General features: G+C 42.6%; 1 protein-coding gene across 1 annotated transcript in view; it reads left to right on the forward strand.

Annotated features, from left to right (window-relative positions):
- The window catches only part of LOC148341695 (uncharacterized), a 59957-nt gene extending 40598 nt beyond the window's left edge, over window positions 1-19359 (forward strand). Inside the window, exon 3 of the mRNA XM_088287925.1 lies at window positions 18419-19359. Coding sequence (XP_088144051.1) covers window positions 18419-19359 — 941 coding nt within the window. The remainder of the gene's footprint in view (window positions 1-18418) is intronic.
- Window positions 19360-23599: the final 4240 nt, after the last annotated feature.

Here is a 23599-nt window from a genome sequence, read left to right on the forward strand (position 1 = left end):
TGTCACGCTTGTGGGACTCTTGAGATTGGCCGAGTCACTGCCATGGACCGAACCCGCACCTGTGAAACAAACACTGGAATTCGAGTGGGACTGAATTTGACTGTGCACATCCGCCGGGGGAAGCATATGTTGTCCTCCGTTCCAGTAGACTGGGCAGCTCTGAGACCAGGGTCTCCATCCTCCCGCTGCTGGTCCGTCCTGTTCCTGCTCTGGTCTGCGTAGTGTAGCCGCCTCCACCCCTTCAAACCACCAATTGGTCCTTTGCATTGAACACTGAGTTATGATTATTTGGTTTGTCAGGATGCATTCACCCAATTTCGAGGGTCAGAAGTGCATCTTGCATTAGGATTATGTATTTGTGATGTCTACCGGTGCTGCCTTGCATGTGTGACTTGCCCCAGAGCAGAGGAAACGCTATGAATTGTCTATGATCGCTGAGCCACAAATCACATTAACTATCGGTGCGCATCATCATACTCAAGATTTCGGCCCATTGGTGAAGACTTTTGGCAGAGTTAATTTCAGTTGTAGAATACTCCGTCACTAGCAGGGTGTGGTGTTTCAGCACCCATTACGAATTCCTCTGTTATGCAACATTTTCCGAATTTCGACACTATGGTGGACCCGGGGTCTGACTGATGTTGTGCTCTGCTCCACAGCTTCTCCCAATTTGTTTTTGCTATATCTGCGCAAGTTTTTATATTATTGTGAAAGAAATTAAGTTTGTCATGTCATCATGTTTCAAAACTATGCTTACGGGTTAATAGAAGGTCACAAAAACATGGACCTCTTAAACAGGAAAACGTGAGTTCAGTGGTAAAAGAGTTGTGTCTATGCTGGCAGATGAACAAGAAGCCACAAAAACAGATGCACGTCTTGAACCGTGTTTGACAGGAAACCGTTTAGCTCGCATTGAACAGAAGTGTGACCCAAACATGTCTTGTAAGCTGAAACCGTTCGAACAACAGGAAGAGTGTGGACGGGTGTGATAAAGTCAAAGTGTTCATGTTTTTCCATTCTTTATGAGTTTGCATATTCAAAATGCTTTGCTGTGCTTCAATAAAACGCGGCACAGGAGCGGGAAAGCTTTTCTCTTTGCCGGACTGCTCCTCGCAAGTGACAAAGACAATCTTGGCTGGGTGATTCACTTGTACAGGCTTGTCTCGTTTTTGGCAATAACTCTGACATATCTTGTTCAAGCAATTCCTTACGGAAGGAATTCTGCCTGACTCTAAAAACTGCACACTGCGGCAAAAAGATCAATGGCGGTTGATGAATTTTAGTGGATAAAGCACAAAGGATTAAGTTTTTTTTTAATAAATCAAGTACTTATTGGTCTTATTTATGAACTTTGTACTGGCTTGGTCAGGTGAGAGTCAATGAACCTCCGGTGGATCTGCACAGTTTTGTGCACGTGTGCGTAGTTTCACCCCATCCAAACCATTAAAATACATTGAATGCATCCATCCAAGGTTGCACGGATCTCATCGGTGATCAAGCGCATGCTGCAAGGAATGCATCTGCATCTTTGGCTTACTATGGGCTTAAAAAGGGAGAACGTCAAAACCCCCTTTTCTACCAACAAGTCCAGGAACATTTAGTTCCTGGTAATAAAGTTCCTGTGGCCCAGGTGGTTTGCATCTCCCCCACAACTCAAAGTTCCTGGTAATTTATCCAAATGACAATGATGTGTTACTTTGTTACTCATTACTTACACCCTATGGCTGTTATACGTCATTGCAGTTACAAAATAATTCAGTGAACTCCAATATTATGGTGTGTCTTAGTCTAATTTTAATACATATTGGATAAGTTTAAAATATACAGTCATTATTCAAATATGTCAACATGAAAGTCAAAGTGAAAGTGTTGTTGCTTTATTTATGTGTAGGAATTTTGTCTCTTCAAATGTAATTTTGTTTTAAATTTTATTTAGAAACAGAAATTTTATTAAAAAAAAAAAAAAAGTAAAAAGGGGAATGTTGGAACGTACCAGCAGGCTAAAAGTCATTTTGAGGAAAAAAAACAAAAACAAACGTAAATCATGCAATAAATAGCAACAATGTTGCCAGGGCCCCTTTAATTCTTTTATAGATCCAGATTATAATGGAAGCAAAAAGTACCCACGATCAAACTATCTCTAAATGCAAAAACAAATACTTGTAAACATATTTCACTTGAACGATTCCTATTCTATCAATGACATTATGTTGCGATGGCCCCCAGTGGCCCCCATTAATATGTTAGGGTCCCACAACAGGTGTTCGATCAGACGCACACAATAGCCTGTGTGTGCTAACTTCAGTTCGCTTCCAGATACGTCTGTGACTATGTCAGGAATGAAATTGGGCATCAGCCGCAACATGCTTCCTTTTTAAATGCTCGTTTATCACTGTTGTGCTGGTAGAAAAGGGAGTTTTACATCGTATGACGTAATTTTGTGAAATGCCCCCATGGTCCGGTCCAAATCGGGGTCGCACGCATTGCTCCGTGTGCGGCAGGCACAAGTCAAGGTAGCATGGTAGAAACAATATAAGACAAAGTTGCCGCCTGACCTTTGACTTGACCAAACCAAATTTGTCTTTTTGTGTCCTGCAGACGTCAGACAAAATGATCTCTGTTCTGTGAAAGGGGAGCCAGATTTGACTCACATCAAAAAGGAGGAGGAGGAAGAGGAGATCAACAAGTCACCAGTGAACGTTGTCTCTATAAAGACTGAAGTTGAAAACAAGGATGAGAGTGAGGACAAAAGAGGGGCGGAGCCTCCAAGCAGCAGTTCAAGTCATCACGTGACAACAGAAGGTGATGAAGACCACTGGGGGCCATCACAAGCACATGATGAGGACACATTATCAGACGCTCATGACGATGATGATTATGATGATGATGATGATGGGCAAGCCAAAGGTGAAAGGGCATGTCACACTGACTCATTATCTTCAAAGTTGTCTTTAAAAGGGCACAAAAAAACACACAGTGGAGAAACATTTTCCTGCTCAGTTTGTGGCAGAAGCTTCTTTGATCAGTCAACTTTAACAAAACATAGAAGAACACACAGTGGTGAAAAACCTTTTTCCTGCTCAGTTTGTGGCAAGAGTTTCTCTCAAAAGGCAAATTTAACAAAACAGAAGAATACACAGTGGTGAAAAACCTTTTGTCTGCTCAGTTTGTGGTAAAAGCTTTCATGTAAAGTCACTTTTAACATATCACACAAAAACACACAGTGGTGAAAAACCTTTTTCCTGCTCAGTTTGTGGCAAGAGTTTCTCTCAAAAGGCAAATTTAACAAAACAGAAGAATACACAGTGGAGAAAAACCCTTTTCCTGCTCAGTTTGTGGCAAAAGCTTTCATGTAAAGTCACTTTTAACATATCACACAAAAACACACAGTGGTGAAAAACCTTTTGCTTGCTCAATTTGTGGCAAGAGTTTCTCTCGAAAGTCGCATTTCACAGGCCACACAAGAACACACAGTGGTGAAAAACCTTTTTCATGCTCAGTTTGTGGTAAAAGCTTCTCCCAAAATTCTCATTTAACATGGCACACAAGAACCCACTGTGGAGAAAAAACTTTTTCATGCCCAGTTTGTGGCAAGCGTTTCTCTCGAAAGTCACAGTTAAAAAGCCACACAAGAACGCACAGTGGAGACAAACCATTCAGTTGCAGCGTTTGTGCTAAAAAATTCTCCACTAAACAGAGTGCTGAGAGACACAATTGTGCTGGCGAGAATTGCAGCGATCCTTGAAGCTTAAAAAAAAGAAACCAAAAAACTGAAGGAACCGACTCTTTGTGGTAAGATGTAAATGTGATTTTGAATAAAATATGAAATATTGAATTTTGCAAAGCTCTTTTATTGACACTAAGCCAATGTGATCAGTGCCAGAAGAACCATTGTGTCTGAGTGATGATGATTTTTGTTGTTTTTATATTTGTAAGATAAGCTGAAGACCACAATCACCTCTAGTAACCTTATGTAATCAGTTTGTGTATTTCTAAACATGTTTTTATCCACTAATTGTATTAATAATTGCACACGCACACACACACTTACATTTTTGCCTCAGAGATAGGTTTTGTTGTCTAATCTAAACTTTCGTGATGAGTTAAGTTTTTATTTCCTTGCTTTCATTGTAAGCCATGATGTGCTAGTTTCAGTTTCGTTATGACTCTCCTTCAAGCTCTAATAAAAGAGGAGGCGGAACGGAAGAGAGTCGAGAGGGTGCGCAGAGCTGAACTGAGCGAGTCGCCTGTCTGCTCCTGGTCTCTCTCCCGCTTGCGACCGGTAAAAACAAACAACCTTGCTTGGTTCCTTTCTCTCCTTGGCCATTTCAATAAGCTCTCCCAAAAGGCGTCAGGACATTTAAACCTGACATTTATCTGGTGCCCGAAAACCGTGAATCTCGTCCGGACGGATGTGACCGTCGTGGGACTCTCGGACGCCACAGAATCTGACATCAGCGCTTCCCCGTTGAGGAAGCGGGTCTCCGAACTCCTGCTTTGGCCACCTGCCCGGAGACGATTCCCTCTCGGACCAGGCTGACCCGGAAGGCCACCAGGTATTGTGTTTCAAATTATTTCGTACCACCATTTTAAAATGTTAAATGACTAAAACAATTGGCAGGGGAAGTGAAAGTTTGTGAAGTGGGACTAGCCACCTGCGTGAAGTTGGCCCCCCATTTCTTGCAAAAATAGGGGGAAATAGTTTGTTTCGTTTGTGCTGTTAAAAGTTTCGTTTGTGCTGCTTCGGGTCCAGAGATATTACACTTTTTAATTTCTAGTGGTGACGTCACGACCACGAACACAGGTGCGCTGTGGCGTCAGTCTACCTTCGTTTTGGATGCCATCGAATTAGGAGGTTGGTATTGTGCTACCGTGATCAGTGACTCACATGAATCACTCGTATTTATTAATTCCCGGTTATATACGGTCTGGAGATAGCACCCTTCAAAGCTGAGACAACTCAAGCTGTTTGCTGATGAAGAGTGGCCCATTATACCTACTGAGAAGCGCAGAAGTCCATGAAAGTTACCATAATGTGTCCAGTGATTGCCTCAAAACGTTTTGCATCAAAATAGTTTTAAAATAAGGAAGGGCATCTGTAAGATGGGCTGAGGATAGTTAATCAGTTTGTGTATTTATAATCATGTTTTTATACACTCATTCATGTTTAAACACACACACATAGACACGTACTTGTTATTTTAGCACACACGCACACAGACACTGTATCCTGATGATGTGTATAGTTAAATTGACCTTTACACTGTGAGTTGTGATTCTCTGCCTGCTAGAGTTACTGATGATTAGTTATTGATGTTTTCTGTCTTCTGCTGATTAGTTTAGTCTAAAACAGACCACCATTGTTAATTAATCTCCTGTATTCTGGTGATTTAGTTTAGGCTAAACCGACCTTCATTGTATTCTAATTTCATGTGATTCTTGAGTCAAACTAGGTAATAAAAGCCGAGCCGGTGAGAGGAGGAGAGAGAGGAGTTGCATGGAGCGGCTGCGAGCAGGCGAGCTGCTGCTCGCGGCCTCTCTGTCCCACTCTTTTCCCCCGCCGGCGGTTAAAATGAACAACGGTGTCTGGTTCCTCCTGGCTATTCAGCTAGCGTTTTATTTCGGCCGTTACATTTAGTAAATTATTTCAGTAAGCCCTCCCAAAATGGGCATTTAAACCTGACAGCATCGTCATCTTTGTCGACGCCTGTTTCATGAGTTGGATTTAATGCCTTGTTGATCTGAAATAAACCTGAAATTTTACCGATCATTTTTGCTGTAAAAACGTCCGCATTTTGGATGAAATAGTCGATTTCGTTTGTGCTGTTTTGTGTCGTAAGAACTTGTATTCGTGCGGCTACTTTTTTTATTCGAAAATATTTTTAAGTCCCAGCCGCTCCTCCAAATGGGCATAACTGTTGACCTTGCACGTTAAGGTTGCTGAAATACTGCATCACTGCAGAGAAAGATTCAGGTTTATGTCACACATGAGAACATTTGTGTATTATTCAAACTTACGGAAAAGGCTGGTTTTCGGCATTGCTACTCCAGTCCAGCCTACTGGGGCACGTGCACAAAATACAACAACATTCACGCGACTGGTATTTGTCTACTCTTTTTGGTCCGTTTTCAAATAATATATATATATATATATATATATATATATATATATATACAGTGGAACCTCGGTTCTCGACCATAATCCGTTCCTGGACCCTGTTCGAAAAGCAAATTGTTCGAACACCGAAACCATTCCTTTGCTGCTTGCACTGACTTTCTTTGGAGGCATGATTAGGGGCTAAAACACTTCGTACACCTATATAAAACGCGAGAGCAAAACGCAGCACGTCCGCACGCGACAACAGTTGGTCACGAAGAGAGCAAGAGAGCGATCTAAACCCGTACGCCGCTCAGCATCCCACCCTCGCATACGCACTCATGCGTCATACCGGCGTTCGAACTCCGAGGTTTGTTCGAACTGCGAAGCAAGAATTTCTCAATTTTTTTTGTTCGAACTCCAATTAGTTCGACCTCAGAGTCGTTCGAGAACCGAGGTTCCACTGTATATATATATATTTTTTAAGCATTTTTGAAGGTGTGCCGCTACTTCGCGGATTTTCAGTTTTCACGGGTGTCAGGTTTAAAAAGGTCCTGACGCCTTCTTAGACTGAATTAAATGCAGAGAACCAGAGGAATAACCAGGGAAGGTTTTGTCTTTTCTCCATCGCGGATGGGAGGAGAAGCCAGGAGCTGAAGTAGACGTCTTGCCAGTTCAATCTCCTGCACTCTCACTGACTTCTTCGCCCAACCCTTTGGACTTTTATTCAGAGGAAAACGAAACTTATGGAAAGTGAAACTCAGGAAAACGAAACTTAACTTAGGCAAGTGTGTGTGTGCCAAAACAATGAGTGGCTGTGTGTGCATGTGCTGAAGCAATAATGTGAGTGTCTGTGTGTGTGTGTGCAATTATTAGTGATACAAATAGTGCATAAAAACATGATTATGAATACACAAAATTGGTGACATATCCTAACAGCGGGTGGTCTCGGTCCCCATTCACCGCGATAACCGGGTTTTTACTGTCCTTCCAACTGACTCCTTCCGCGACTCGCACACTCCCCTTTTCTTCTCAAGTGCGCAATCTCCTTTCTTCAAGTGCACACTCTCTCACGTCATCAATCGGGATTGCGCGAGACATCCCGCAACCGACAAAATAAGCACATTGTCCATGACATGCGCCACACCAATCAAAGGCAAACAGTATAAACAATACAGCAGAATGTAAAACGATGCACAATTATTAACCATATAACTGTGTATATCATAAAGCCATCACAATTAACATTAGTTCGGAAAATATCCCCTTCTTAATCACAACTCAAAGGGATGATTCTATAAACATGCGAACCTTCAGAACACCCATGAACACGTCAACTATAATTTAGCTATTCTTTTTTTAACTAACTAATACAGTGATTCTCAAATAGCGGGGCGCGGTGCGATGCTAAGGGGGGCGCATGAATTGATGACAGTGCTCCACACAGCCAGCAGTTAATCATATCACAGCAGGGCGTGTCCTATTTTTCCACTTTTGTGCTGAACAGACTGCAGTTTTCACCCAGGAAATCCATTCAGCACGACATTAAAAAACAACAACGCCGTTCATTCTTCTCGTCTAACAAAAAGAAGCACACGAGTTATCGCTAAGCAGAGATCAAGTGCGGATTTGTTGAGATTGGCGTTTGAAAATGTGTGAAAGAACGACACCCAAGTACAAAGATAAGATAAGATAAGTTGTCCTTTATTAGTCCCACAATGGGGAAATTTGAGGTGTTACAGCAGAAAAGATATAGATCACACAGAGTCGGCGGCGTAATGTAGCCGTTAATGTATAACATTCGCAGCAGACATTCATAAAAACGCATGCAAATATACACAGTATAAACGTATCTAGTGTAAGGAAACACTCCTAATGCCTGTCCATTATACAGAGGGGGAAAACACTGTAATGATAAAAACTATTGAATGATTGGAAATACTGCAATGATAAAAATATTGCAATGATAAAAGTACTGCAATGGTAAAAGTACTGTAATAGTAAAAGTACTGTAATGGTAAAAGTACTGCAATGATAAAGTATACTGTAATGGTAAAAGTACTGTAATAGTAAAAGTACTGCAATGATAGAAAAATACTGCAATGATAAAAGTGATAAAAGTACTGTGATAGTAAAAGTACCGCAATGATAAAAGTACTGTAATGGTAAAAGTACTGCAATGATAAAGTATACTGTAATGGTAAAAGTACTGCAATGATAGAAAAATACTGTAATGATAAAAGTGATAAAAGTACTGTGATAGAAAAAGTACCGCAATGATAGGAATACTGCAATTATAAAAGTACTGCAATGATAAAAGTACTGTAATAGTGAACATCCTGCAATGGTAGAAATACTGCAGAGATAGAAGTACAGTAATAAGAATACTGTAATGTAAACAAAATACACCATTGGTCAATATTTAAGTACACCATTGGCTGAAAGTACAGTAGTAGTGTATATTGCATCCTAGGACTGCACAATTGCACTAATGCCCGCCCGTTTGTAGGCCTGACCCAATGTTCATGTTAAAAAGTCTGACAGCAGTCGGCAGGAAGGAGCGGCGAAATCTATCTTTGGTACAGCGAGGGTGTAAAAGTCTATCACTGAAGGAGCTGTGGAGTGTTCTCAGAGTGTCATTGAGTGGGTGGGCTGGTTTGTCCAGCATTGATGACAGTTTTGCCGTCATCCTCCTGCCCCCCACTGAGCCCAGGACAGAGCTGGCCCTCCTCACTAGTTTGTCCAGTCTCTTTTTGTCTCGGCCCGAGATGCCTCCTGCCCAGGAGACCACTCCATAGAAGATGACTGATGAAACCACAGAGTCATAGAAGTTCCTGAGGAGTGTTCCCCGAACGCCAAAGGACCTCAACCTCCTGAGTAGGAAGAGTCTGCTCTGACCCTTCCTCCAGCTTGTCTCCCAATAAGGCGGGCTGTATGGTGTTGAAAGCACTTGAGAAATCAAAGAACATGATCCTCACCGTGCCCCCCGCCTTCTCCAGGTGGGAGAATGAAGTGTGGAGCAGGTAGATGATGGCATCATCCACACTGATGCCAGGCTGGTATGCGAACTGGAGTGGGTCCATTAAGGAGCTGACCAGGGGGCGCAGGAACTTTATTACCGGGAACAAAATGTTCCTGGCCTTGTTGGTAGAAAAGGGGGTTGTGGCATACTCCCTTTTAAGCCCATAGTAAGCCAAAGATGCAGATGCATTCCTTGCAGCATGCGCTTGTTCACTGAAGAGATCCGTGCAACCCTGGATGGATGCATTAAATGTATTTTAAATGTTTGGATGAAGTGAAACTATGCACACGTGCACAAAACAGTGCAGAGCCACCTGAGGTTCATTGACTCTCATACGACCAAGCCAGTACAAAGTTCATAAATGAAAAAGACTGATACGTACTTGACTTTTTAAAAAAAAAAAAACTTAATATTTTGTGTTTTATTCACCAAAATTGATCGACCGTCATTGATGTTTTCGCCACAGTGTGCACATTTTGTAGAGTCAGGCAGAATTCCTTCCGGAAGGAATTGCTTGAACAAGATATAAAAACCAGAAAATGGAAAATGTTAAATAATCAGTTCAAATTTTATACTGGGAAAAAACACGGAGTTCACCCCCCACTATTGGTTATTCTTTGGCATACATTTTCTGCACTGATTTTATTTGGCATAAACAAATGTTTAGCAAACCGACAAGTAAAAGGCAATAATTAAAAATAAAACGGCAATAACCTTGAACGCATTTCCCCAAACAACTTAATATTGTGATGCATATTTTTAACGACAGAAAGTCGTTCTTTACAAAGCAAATGAGAGTAAAACGTGTACAAACCTGCTTTGAGTGGCACAACACGAGGCTGGTTGCAAACTTCGCCCAGCAGTTGAAGATGTTGCTCGTTCTCTTCTTTTATTCCACAAAGTTCCTCTTTGTACTTGGGTGTCGTTCTTTCACTCATTTTCAAATGATAATTCCAAAAAATCCGCACTTGATCTCTGCTTGGCGATGAGTCATGTGCCTCTTTTCGTTAGCGGCTAGCTAGCTTACAAGCTAAGCTAACAAGCTAAGCTAACTGCACCGAAAAGTATCAACACGCGAAGATGAGTTTATCGGGACACAAAGACTTAATGAATTATGTCGACGTCCTTTAGAGGAGCACTAAGGATCGAGAGACCTCATTGTTGGGACAGAAAAGCGACTGTCCTCAGCGAAGCCGGACCGAGATCTTACATTGTGGAAACAAAGCATGGACAAAGAGTGAGGAGGAACAGGAGGAGTCTTCTGAAGGTTCCCGAGGACTGTAAGAAATCTTCTGATACGGCTGAGGCTGCAAAGCAGGTGGATACATCGAAGGAGCACAGACCTCAACCACCAGCAATTTCTGGGATTACTGAACCTCTTCGAAGATCAACAAGAGTTAGACGACAACCGGACAGGCTGATTGAAAATGTTTAATGTTGTGTGATTGTTGCTAAAATTGTTGTAGAGCTGCTTGTTGTCATAAAAAATGGATAGATATTGTTAAGAAGTGAAAATAATTGATAACAAAACAAAATTATTATAATAATAATAAAAAATAATAAGAATGAAAAAAAGCTTAGGCTTTGTTTAACGTTTGAAAGGGAGATGTAATTATAGCAGTTATATCATTGGCCACTAGTTGGCAGTATTGCCCGATGTGTGTTTTGGTTACCAGACGAACAAGTGTGTCTGCACAGAGACGAGAATGCAAGTCAGTAAATTAAGAGACACAAGCTTGCAGCATCACGTTGCCTGCGTGACTTCTTAAGATAGAAGACGGAACATTACAGTAATCATTAAAAAAAACGTATAGTAACCATAAAATTATTTTTAAAAAACGTATCGTAAACATACTAAAGCTGTTGCTTTTTGTTATTTACAAAGAATTTTTGTTTAAAATCCCCCTGGCTCTTCTTTTTGTGTTTTCTATATTATGTACGTATTAGTAGCTGACCTTCCCACAACTCCCTGGCAGAAGGTAGGCACTGATTTTTTTCATATAAGAGAACATTATCAGATTCCCAAGCGTGAAAAAATCCTGAGTGACATGGCAGGTGCTAAGTACTTCAAATTAGATGCATCGCATGGATTTCGGTATTCATAAATGTGTTTGGTTTGCTTCTGTGAATAAAGATTTTAAAAAAAAACGTATTAGTAAATATTTATCATCTCATCAATATTTGCACAACAGAGTACTGAGTTTCGAGATCCTCACAAAAAATAATTCTCAAAATTATATTTCTTATCAATTTAGCTTAGTTAAGGGATATTTTATTGACAATCTAACATCAATCTACAAAGACAGAAAAAAAATTGGTGGTGGGGGGGGGGGCGCGAATCTTTTTCTTCTTGGGAGGGGCGGGCGTGAAATAATTGAGAAGCACTGCTAGTATTTGCAGACATTATATTCATACAATCTCGCAGCCCGAGTGAAACACAGCATTGTTGCAAGTTCGGGAGGAGAAACTTAGACGTCTCACTGCTGGAGCAGAAGCGGCTTCTCGAGGCAAAGGCGGAAGTGACGTCAGATCTTACGCGCCAATGTGGCGTTATTTTAGTTTTTTTTTTTTATCAACCGAAATAAAGTATTATATAGAATATATATTGAAATATAACAGCCAGGGATAAAAACATACACAGAGGCAAAGAAATATATTTGAAAAACACGTGCTGAAAGCATGACGTCATAAGCAAGCGCGCAGCTTCCGAAGGACCTCGACCACATCCACCGACCCGTCCACACCGGAACAAAAACCGTCCACCGCTAAATTCTTCTGATTTAGTGTGGAACTGACTGTAAATTTATCACAGAATGTCCAGTGCTACTCTAAAGGACTACGACATAATTAATTAAGTCTTTGTGTCCCCATAATCTCATTTTCGCGCGTTGATGCTTTTCGGCGTAGTTAGCTTAGCTTGTTAGCTAGCTAGCCGCTAACGAAAAGAGGCACATGACTCATCGCCAAGCAGAGATCAAGTGCGGATTTTTTGGAATTATCATTTGAAAATGTGTGCTAGAACGACACCCAAGTACAAAGAGGAACTTTGTGGAATAAAAGAAGAGAACGAGCAACATTTTCAACTGCTGGGCGAAGGTTGGAACCAGCCTCCTGTTGTGCTACACAAAGCAGGTTTGTACCCGTCTTACTCTCATTTGCTTTGGAAAGAACGACTTTCTATCGTTAGAAATATGCATCACAACATTAAGTTTTTGGGGGAAATCGTTCACGGTTATTGCCGTTTTATTTTTAAATATTGCCTTTTACTTGCCGGTTTGCTGAACATTTGTTTTTGCCAAATGAAATCAGTGCAGAAAATAAATGCCAAAGAATAACCATTAGTGGGGGGTCAACTCCGTGTTTTTTTTCCCAGTTTAAAATTTGAACTGATTATTTAACATTTTACTTATTCAGGTTTTTAAATGTTGTTAAAGAAATTAAGTTTGTCACGTCATCATGTTTCAAAACTATGCTGACAGATGTAGTGTACTTTTATATCCACTGTTGGAGTTGAGCCACCGAGAAAATGAGAAACATTTTGTAAATGAATCTTAAATGCCAAAGTTACTCCAATGCGTGATCGTTTTTTGTACTCAAGAAGAATAGGGTCAAATAAAGACTCAACAACAACTGAATAGAGTTCCAATATTTAGTTTCTTCAATTTCTGGCGTTCAGGAAATAGTACAAATACAGATATATGGGCGGCTTTGTCTTCATCTGACGAGAAACTGTACTCAAGACGAGTACTATCGAAAAATAGCGCGCTGATCTCAGCCCAGCCTCACATTTTATGGGAGGCTTTTTATGTCAAGGGTCATGTAGGTTGAATCGGTCGTCCTTGCTCCTTCCCCCGGCCCGGCCCACGTTCCAGGTCCAAGGCTGACCCTCTCAGGCAGGCGGCAGTCTCTCCGTCTCTCCTGCTCACATTCCCCTGTAATCTCGTCAGTGTACAGATTGTGTGGTGTATGTTTTCACAGATCAAATTATGTTTTTTGGTGTTCTTGATAGCGTCCCTGTGACGTCCTCCCCCAACTTGATATGTTTGTATCTTCTATGGCCTATGTGGAGAATGTGTTTTATTGTATTTGTCCATGAAGTGCTATCTGGGGTGTCATCAGTTTGACCTGAGCAGACTGAATCTGTTTGTTCTGAATGAGAGTGTGGGTCATGAAAATACTATGTGCTAGGGCTGGGCGATAAACCGAAAATTTACCGTTACCGAAATTTATTAGAATGACCGGCATCATTTTGCCCATGTCGGTAAATTCGGTGTCTAAAAAAAAAAAAAGAAAAAGAAGTCTTTTCTGTCTGCGGCAATGCTCATGCCCCTTTAAGACGGCTACAGCGCGTGTAGTCACGTGACTCCTCCCTTCTGAACAAGAATGTAAACAAGACGCGTTCGTAGCTGGCGATTCAAATCCTGAAGCGGCTGACAACGGCTGCGGACGAAGTAACGTTAGTTGAAATTGTTCCTGTCGCGGTTGTCCCGAAAATAAAGTGGACATCTGTCATTTGGAAATGTTTTAGAAATAGAAAATAGAAATAGAAATCCCTTTATTGTCATTGTACTCAAGTGTGCAACGAGATTAGAGGGCTCCCCTCTCCAGTGCAATACAACAATAATACAGACAAATATATAAATTAGATAAATAAAGAAGACAGTGCAATGGAATTCAGTACTGAATAGGGCATATAGAAACACATCACAATGCTGTTTTGCGAGGTTAGGGTGGTCTCGTGTGTGTGTGAGAGTTCAGTATGGAGATGGCTCTCGGAAAGAAACTGTTTCTCAGTCTATTGGTCCTTGATTTGATGCATCTGTAGCGCCTGCCAGAGGGCAACAGGTCGAACAGGTGTGAGTTTGGGTGGGTATTGTCATTGACGATGTTGAGAGCCCTTCTGAGGCACCGGGCGGTGTAGATGTCCGACAGTGGGGGGAGAGGGCAGCCAATAATCCTTTGCGCTGTTTTGACTGTCCTCTGGAGCCTCACTCTGTCCGCCTCAGTGCAGCCGCTGTACCAGGTGGAGACACAGTACGTCAGCAGGCTCTCGATGGACGAGTGGTAGAAGGCCAGCAGCAGCTTCCTGTCCAGGTTGAATTTCCTGAGGACTCTCAGGAAGTGCAGACGTTGGCGGACCTTCTTTACCACTGCTGTGGTGTTGTGACTCCAAGAAAGGTCATCGGAGATCTGTACTCCCAGGAACTTGAACGTGTGGACCCTCTCCACACACACGCCTTCGATGCAGAGGGGGGGCGGCAGCGTCTTGTTCCTCCTGAAGTCGACAACAATCTCCTTTGTTTTAGCAGAGTTAAGGTGCAGTCTGTTGTCCTTGCACCAAGTTGTCAGTGTCTTTACCTCCTCTCTGTAGGCTGTCTCGTCACCTTCCGAGATCAGACCGACCACTGTCGTGTCGTCAGCAAACTTGATGATGGTGTTGTTGCCGTGGGCCGGGCTGCAGTCGTAGGTGTAGAGGGCGTACAGGAGAGGGCTCAGCACGCATCCTTGGGGGGAACCGGTGCTCAGCATGAGGGTGGAGGACGTGTAGGGGCCGAGCAACACAGTCTGGGGTCTGTTGGTCAGAAAGTCCTTAATCCAGATGCGTGTGAGGGCAGGGAGGCCGAGAGTGTCCAGTTTGGCGACGAGGATGTCTGGGATGATCGTGTTGAATGCCGAGCTGTAGTCCACAAAGAGCATCCTTGCATAGCTCTGCTGTCGTTCCAGGTGGCCCAGCACAACATGCAGAGCAGTGTCGATGGCGTCCTCAGTGGATCTGTTAGCCCGGTATGCAAACTGGTAGGGGTCCAGAGTGGGAGGAAGGCAGTCCCTGATGTGCTGGAGAACCAGCCTCTCGAAGCACTTCATAATGACTGGTGTGAGAGCAACAGGACGGTAGTCATTCAGGTGGACGGCGGGTGACTTTTTGGGGACAGGAATAATGGTGGAAGTTTTCAAGCAGGAGGGGATGACTGCCTGAGCCAGGGAGCGGTTGAAGATCCTGCAGAAAACATGTGACAGTTGGTGGGCACATGCTCTGAGGACCTTGCCTGGTATTCCGTCGGGTCCAGTAGCTTTCCTGGGGTTGACCGCCAGGAGCGCGCGCCTCACATCGTGTTCCTCTACGATGAGTGGGGGGGAGTTGGAGCTTGAAGTGCGAGGGTGTGACGGTTGGGGCGAGTCAAAGCGAGCGAAGAAGCAGTTAAGCTCCTCTGCCAGCGATGCACTCGGGTCTACAGAGGTCGTGCTGCTGCCACTGAAGTTGGTGATGCTCCGTAGACCCTGCCACACCTCCCGTGGCCTGTTACTGGCAAGGTGGGCCTCCAGCCTCCCCTTGTAGGTTGCCTTGGCTAGCTTGATGCCTTTGCTCAGGTCAGCACGAGCCACCCTGTACTGGGCTTTGTCGCCTGACCTGAAGGCAGCGTCACGGGCCTTGAGGAGAGCGCGAACCCTGCTGGACATCCAGGGCTTCGCATTTGGGAAGGACCGTATAGTCTTTTGTTGGGACACAGTTTCCATGCAGAACTTGATGTAGTCCAGTACACAATGCGTGTAGACATCAAGGTCCTGATGATCAAAGAGGTCCCAGTTTGTGTCATGAAAGCAGTCCTGTAATTCACTCATGGCGTCGTCACGCCAGGTTTTCACAGTCTTTGTGGTAGGCCTGAATCTGCGCCTGAGAGGGGTGTACGCAGGTGCGAGCTGCAAGGACAGGTGGTCTGACTGGCCGAGAGGGGCGAGTGGGAGGGCTCTGTATGCGTCCTTGATGTTCGAGTACACATGGTCGAGAGTGTTGTCTCCCCTCGTTGGGCACTTGACATGCTGGTGAAACTCTGGGAGTACAGTCTTTAAATTGGCCTTATTAAAGTCTCCCGCTACTACGTGAACGCCATCAGGGTGGGCCCGCTGATGTTTATTGATGACGCACGCGAGTAGCGAGAGCGCCGTGCTAGTGATAGCGTCGGGAGGGATGTAAACAGCTGTGACAATCACTACCGTTAGCTCCCTCGGGAGAAAATAAGGCCGGCATTTAACGGACATGAACTCGATGTCGGGGGAAGAGTGCTTCTCGACGATCGTGCTATCGCCGCACCAGTTCTCATGCACGTAAACACAGAGCCCCCCGCCCCTCCTCTTACCGGTGTCCCTCGTCCGATCCGCGCGATGTAGCGAGCGCCCGGCCAGCTGGATGCTAGCGTCGGGGACGTCTGCGTGCAGCCAGGTTTCCGTGACGACGATCACACTGCTATCGCGCACATAGCGGTTTCCCAGGATTTGTAATCCCAGGTCGTCGATTTTGTGGACCACGGATCTGGCGTTGGTGAGGTGCAGACTCGGTAGTGGTTGCCTATGGGGCTGCCGTCGCAGCCGTTGCAAGACACCGGACCTGCAGCCTCGCTTCTGCTTCCTCTCTCTGCGTCGCCTGCGCCGCCTCCCGGCCCCGATGACCAGCCACGGTGAGCCGGGCAGCCTCGCCAGTTCGTTCGGAATTTTGCGATCATAGCAAAATTCCTCTGTGATGGTTATTTCGCATCGATATCCAATGTTCACGATGTCCTGGCGGGTATATCGATGTTGTGCCTCAGTTGATGCCAATAAGAGCATGGGTTCCATGAAGACGATGTTTAAGCAAAAAAACATGAACTACAAAGTGCATCGTAAGCACCTGAAACAGCGCGTCCAACCTTTTCTTTTTCACCACCCACAACACAACCATGCTGTTGACTTGGAGCTTGTGCTAAAAGTTCAAAGTGAGGAGCAAGGTTGGACAAGTAACAACAGCCCATAACGGAGGCGACACCATACGAGAGAACGTCTCAGAGGTGGACGCGATAGCCGAGCACATAGCTAAAGATAAAGCTCCTCTAGTTACAATAGAGCGGACAGGATTTAAACGCCTCATGAAAGCAGCCGACAAGAGGTACGAAAATATTTGCCGCAAACAGCACTTCCGATATGGACAACATCGGGACGGGAGCGGAGACATGTCAAGCATTTTGCATCCACATCCGACTTGTGGTCGAGTCGCAACATGGATCCCGGTCAAGCTGGAAGTCACTGACCTGCTCTTTGGCTTACTATGGGCTTAAAAAGGGAGAACGTCACAACCCCCTTTTCCAACTACAAGCCGAGGAACATTTCGTTCCTGGTAATAAAGTTCCTGTGGCCCAGGTGGTTTGCATCTCGACTGCAACTCATAGTTCTTGATAATGTATGCAAAAGACAATGATGACGGAACAATGGGAGGTGTTGTGTTACTTTGTTACTCATTACTGACACCCTCTGGCTGTTAAGCATCATTGCAGTTCCAAAATAATTCAGTGAACTCTTAAAATATTATGGTGTATCTTCGTCGAATTTGAATACATATTGGATAACTTTAAAATATACAGTCATTATTCAAATATGTCAACATGAAAGTCAGAGTGAAAGCGTTGTTGCTTAATGCTTATGTGTAAGAACTTTTACTCTTCAAACGTAATTTTGTTTTAAAATTTATTTAGAAACAGAAATTTTATAAAAATAAAAGGGTAATGTCGGAACTTACTCGCAGGATAAATGTCATTTTGGGTAAAAAAACCCCCAAACGTAAATCATACAATAAATAGGGACTCTGATTCCAGGGCCCCTTTAATTCTTTTAGGGATCCAGATTATAATGGAAGCAAAAAGTACCCACGATGAAACTATCTATAAATGCAAAATGAAATACTTGAAAACATATTTCGCTTGAAGGATTCCTCTTAAATATGTAAGGGTCCCACAACAGGTGTTCCATCAGACGCACACAATAGCCTGTGTGTGCTAACTTCAGCTCGCTTCCAGAAACGTCTGTGACTATGTCAGGAATGTAATCGGCATTAGCCGCAACGTGCTTCCTTTTTAAATGCTCGTTTATCACTGTTGTGCTGCTAAAAGGAGGTTTACATCGTCGGACGTAATTTTGTGAAATGCCCCCATGGTCCGGTCCAAGTTGGGGTCGCACGCATTGCTCCGTGTGCAGCGGGCACAAGTCAAGGTAGCACAGTAGAAACTATAAGACAAAGTCGCCGCCTGACCTTTGACTTGACCAAACCAAATTTGTCTTTTTGTGTCCTGCAGACGTCAGACAAAATGATCTCTGTTCTGTGAAAGAGGAACCAGACTGGACTCACATCAAAAAGGAGGAGGAGGAGGAGATTAACAAGTCACCACTGAACTTTGTCCCGATAAAGACTGAAGATGAAAACAAGGATGACAGTGAGGACAACAGAGGGGCGGAGCCTACAAGCAGCAGTTCAAGTCATCACGTGACAACAGAAGGTGATGAAGACTGGGGGCCATCACAAGCACATAATGAGGACACATTATCACACTCTCCTGATGATGATGATGATGATGCTGATGGGCAAGCCAAAGGTGAAAGGGCATGTCACACTGACTCATTAACTTCAAAGTTGTCTTTAAAACCGCACACAAAAACACACAGTGGAGAAAAAACATTTTCTTGCTCGGTTTGTGGCAAAAGCTTCCTGCATAAGTCAACGTTCACAATTCACACAAGAACACACAGTGGAGAGGAGCCTTTTTCATGCTCAGTTTGTGGCAAGCGTTTCTCTCAAAAGTCGCATTTAACCAGCCACACAAGAACACACAGTGGAGAAAAACCATTTTCCTGCTCAATTTGTGGAAAATGCTTCTCTCAAAAGTCACATTTAACAGAACACACAAGAACACACAGTGGAGAAAAACCTTTTTCCTGCTCAATTTGTGGAAAATGCTTCTCTCATAAGAAGAGTTTAACAGAACACACTAGAACGCACAGTGGAGAAAAACCTTTTTCCTGCTCAGTTTGTGGCAAAAGTTTCTTTCATAAGGCAAGTTTCACAAAACACACAACAGCACACAGTGGTGAAAAACCTTTTTCCTGCTCAGTTTGTGGCAAGAGTTTCTCTCAAAAGTCAAATTTAACAAAACATGGAAGAACACACACTGGAGAAAAACCTTTTTCCTGCTCAGTTTGTGGAAGATACTTCTCAACAAAGTCAAATTTACAAATCCACACAAGAACACACAGTGGTGAAAAACCTTTTTCCTGCTCAGTTTGTGGCAAGAGTTTCTCTCGAAGGTCTCATTTACGAAGCCACACAAGAACACACAGTGGAGACAAGCCATTCAGTTGCAGCGTTTGTGCTAAAGAATTCTTCACTAAACATGGTGCGGAGAGTCACAATTGTGCTGGTGAGAATTGCAGCGATCCTTGAAGCTTAAAAAAAATACAACAAAAAACTGAAGGAACTGACTCTTTGTGGTAAGATGTAAATGTGATTTTGAATGAAATATGATAAATTAAATTTTGCAAAGCCCTTTTATTGACACTAAGCCAATGTGATCATTGCCAGAAGAGCCATTGTGTCTGAGTGACGATGATTTGTTTTGGTGTTTACATCAAACATGTAAATAAATTGCCATTGCCTGGAACAACATTTTTTAACATTATGTTTTTCAGTTGTCTTTTTAATCGTACCTAATGGAAAAGGTGTGAGAAGAAACGGTGCTGATGATATCGGTGCCTTCCACAATCATAAATAAAATCACTTGTTCCACTTGCTCAACTGGCCTTCATTACGCCGTGAAAAGGTGAAAAATAGAACAAGAAGTTGAACGATAAAAAGAACAAGAAAGAGAAACGCAAATAGTCTCAGTTTCTCTCAAAGGTTTTGGAATGTCAGGAGTTGGCAACTTGATGGCAACTGGAGTCAGCGCTGGTTTTCTCGCTGTGTTTGGCTGGCTCGTAAATGTATGGTCCATTGAACAAAACTCAAACTCTTCAAATATCCCCTCACATACATTCAATATTTCGCTTTCTGAATAAATTTTTGACTGGCAAAATACACTTTCTAGGTTGAGCTCTATCAATCGTTTGGGGTTTGTTGCGAAGCAGAATCTCACTTCGGAAAAAAACTATCATTTTGTCAAATATACCAATTTTTTTTTTCATGCTGTATTATATTTTTTATACATTGGATTATTTATATATTGAAATAGGAAAATATTAAAATTTAAAATTGGAAACCACATACAGACTTAATTCAATTAATAATAAATATAGAAACATTTCATAAATATTGAACTAATTGAGAAGAGTCCTGATCTTGAAATAAATATTGAATTATAAAAAATACTTAAAAAATTAATTCAATAACCCGACCTGGGATGAGCGGCAGAAAATGGCTGGATGGATGGAATAATTTAAATTTCATCCAAATTCAAAAGAACAAATATGTAAAGAAATATTCAAGTGTGAAATAAAAAGGTTTAAATTGTTGAGAATTTTACATACTAAAATAATTGAATAAATATTGTATTATTACATAAGCAAGCTTAAATATACATTGAAATGAATTAAAAAAAAGTCGTATATTTTTAAATGGCCTAATATAGATATGGGAAGTAATTATCTTTATGAAACTATGAAGGGACTGGAGCTCACAGAAGTGACCAGTCTTGGTTCTGAAGTTCCGATGTAACCAGATACTGCCCTGAGAGAAAATAGGCCTGAGCATTGTTTATGGTGGGGGCAATTCTCTCGCCAGGTCAGTGACCTTCCAGGGTATGGAAGTAATTTAAGGTGGTCACTCATAGACTGGTCGTATCAAAGGGGAGACGCATCTGCTCTCCCTCTGGGGGACTTTTGGAGGGAAATCCCGAAGACTAGCGGGATGGGAATGCATGTGCAACAAGGGAAAATTAGATATTCATGTCCTATTTGGGCATTCCCTATAAGAAGGGAATGTCTGAGAGGGGGCTCGCACGTTTTTGGGGAGACTTCTTTTGACATCAGCATGTGACGAGAATAAAATCTTTTTCGAACCAGTTCTTTTCCATCACCAATCCAGCCTGGCTCGGCTGCCTCTCCGGAAGGCAGCAAGGACCCACACTTCAAAGACAAAATATACGACATATTGAAAGAAAAATAATACTCAAATATTGAAATAAGTAGAATTGAATGAATAAACAACAAATAAATAAATACCTCCTGGAAAATATCATTATTTTCAACATTTGTCAAAATTTTTCTTTCTTGCACATTCTTAATCGTATTTTTAAATTTTTTTTACTTTTACTTTTGAAGTTACTTCAGTGCATTTCACACCTGTGCCTTCAAAGAAGTCCTGCTTTGTCCTACTTGAGTAAATCCCCATCAAAATATCATCATTTATGACACCACGGCTGGACAAATAATATCCAGAAACACACTTACGCACCACTGAGTGAGTGTTGGACGATATAGCTTCTCTTGAAAGGTCCGACTTGAAAATGTCCTTGCAAGTGGATCTGAAATTAAATCCACACTTTTCCCTCCTTCGGCCATTGTGGTTTAAAAAAAAGCAAGAATATATTTTAGATTTTCGAACGGCCGCCAATTACTACTTTCGAGTGTGTTGATTCAGCATAGCGCCGCCCCCTCACGAGTGAGTATCCAATCATAAAACGCGTTCATCACCCTCAGCATAAGGCCAGCGAAAAGGCTCACTGTAACCAACTCGTGATCTGATTGGCTATCGCAACCGTCTAACGAATATGAAAGCTCATTGACTTTGACAGAAGAAATGCTCGCACAATTGCATCTTAAGGCCTCGGAACGAATAATGCGCGCTCCTCGTATTGTGAAACCTGCCCAGCAACACGAGCTAGCGGAATTCCGATTGGATTCAAAACTCTCACCTAAAATTACAACGCTCAGCTATAATATGACACCAATGCGACGATTATGATTTTTTTTTTTTTGTTGATTATGTTTGGCCAGCAGAGGACCCAACACTGAGTTACTTCATAGCCTAAATTAAACTTTACTTTCATCAATAGAGTTAAAGTTATGCTTTATTGTAGGCGTTATGTAATTAATAGTGAAGGATTATATTACGATTGCTGGCATTATTTTAAACACTTACGGGACAAAAGTTCAATTATTTAATTTAGCAGGTTCAGATTTACTGAATATGTTCAACGTTGATAAACAAAAAGCATTTTTCAAATGAAAGTAGAAGTGCAGTGCATAGATAAGATTGACTGGGATTGTAGTCATGGTGTTTACTGATGCATTCATATGCTAAATTTATATGACTTCGTTTAAATGTAAGACCTCAAACTTGCACACACAGTATTTTCATGACCCACACTCTCATTCAGAACAAACAGATTCAGTCTGCTCAGGTCAAACTGATGACAAACCAGATCGCACTTCATGGACAAATACGACAAAACACATTCTCCACATAGGCCATAGAAGATACAAACATATAAAGTTGGGCCGGGGAGGACGTCACAGGGACGCTATCAAGAACACCAAAAATACATAATTTGAACTGTGAAAACTTACACCACACAATCTGTACACTGACGAGATTACAGGGGAAGGAGAGACCGAGAGACTGCCGCCTGCCTGAGAAGGTCAGCCTTGGACGTGGAACGTGGACGGGCCGGGGGAAGGAGCAAGGACGACCGATTCAACCTACATGACCCTTGACATAGGAAACCTCCTATAAAATGTCAGGCTGGGCTGAGATCAGCGCGACATTTTTCGATTGTGCTCGTCTGAGTACAGTTTCTCGTCAGATTAAGAAAAAGCCGCCCAGATATCTGTATTTGTACTATTTCCTGAACTCCAGAAATCGAAGAAACTTAAATATCGGAACTCTAATCAGTTGTTGTTGAGTCTTTATTTGACCCTTTTCTTCTTGAGTGCAAAAAAAACGAACACGCATTGGAGTAAGTTTGGATTTTCAGGTTCATTTTCGAAATATTTCTCGTTTTCTCTGTGGCTCAACTCCAACATTTTTGGTGACCCCGACGTGATTTTCTCAAAAAGGGAGTCCTTGCGGCTTGTACTTCACACTCTACAATATTCCAGGCCTGGACAATCAGAACAAAGGTAGGGGAGAGCCTGTTTATTCAAAGTCTCCTGATTTGTTATATTGTAGAGTGGAAAGACGTGGCCGATTATTAGACCGTTAAATTTTGTCAGTGTTTCTGGATATATTGTTTCTGGACTTCAGGAATGCTTTGTATAGAATGTAGATTGCGCATGGATTACTAGTAATATTGGAAGCGTACGCAGGTGAAATAAGTAGGGGGCTACTGTTGTCGGCCGGCAACAGAAATTAGCACCCGGAGTCAAAAAGGGGGACTCCTGCTCTGGCAGTCGAAGAAGGGGATGCACAGCTGACTAGCAGAACGTGTGCACGGCGATCCCAATAAAGTGACGCTCAGTATAGTTAGTATAGTATAGTATATAAGTGGCCTGAGGCTGGGAAAGATTCGAACTTTCGGACCGCCATTATCTGTCGCTGCAGAGGCATACACGTAGGAGGGAAGTGCACAGCTGACGAGCTGATGGTCGCACTGCAACCGCAGTCACGGTATACGTGGTTGACCGAGGCGTGGAGCGTTCCGGTTGCTGGAATATAGAATAGATTTTAAGGTGTTCCGATATTGTTGACA

Source organism: Idiotropiscis lumnitzeri, chromosome 2, assembly GCF_059441095.1.
Source record: "Idiotropiscis lumnitzeri isolate Australia: NSW breed Sydney's pygmy pipehorse chromosome 2, RoL_Ilum_1.0, whole genome shotgun sequence".
Lineage (NCBI taxonomy): Eukaryota > Metazoa > Chordata > Actinopteri > Syngnathiformes > Syngnathidae > Idiotropiscis > Idiotropiscis lumnitzeri.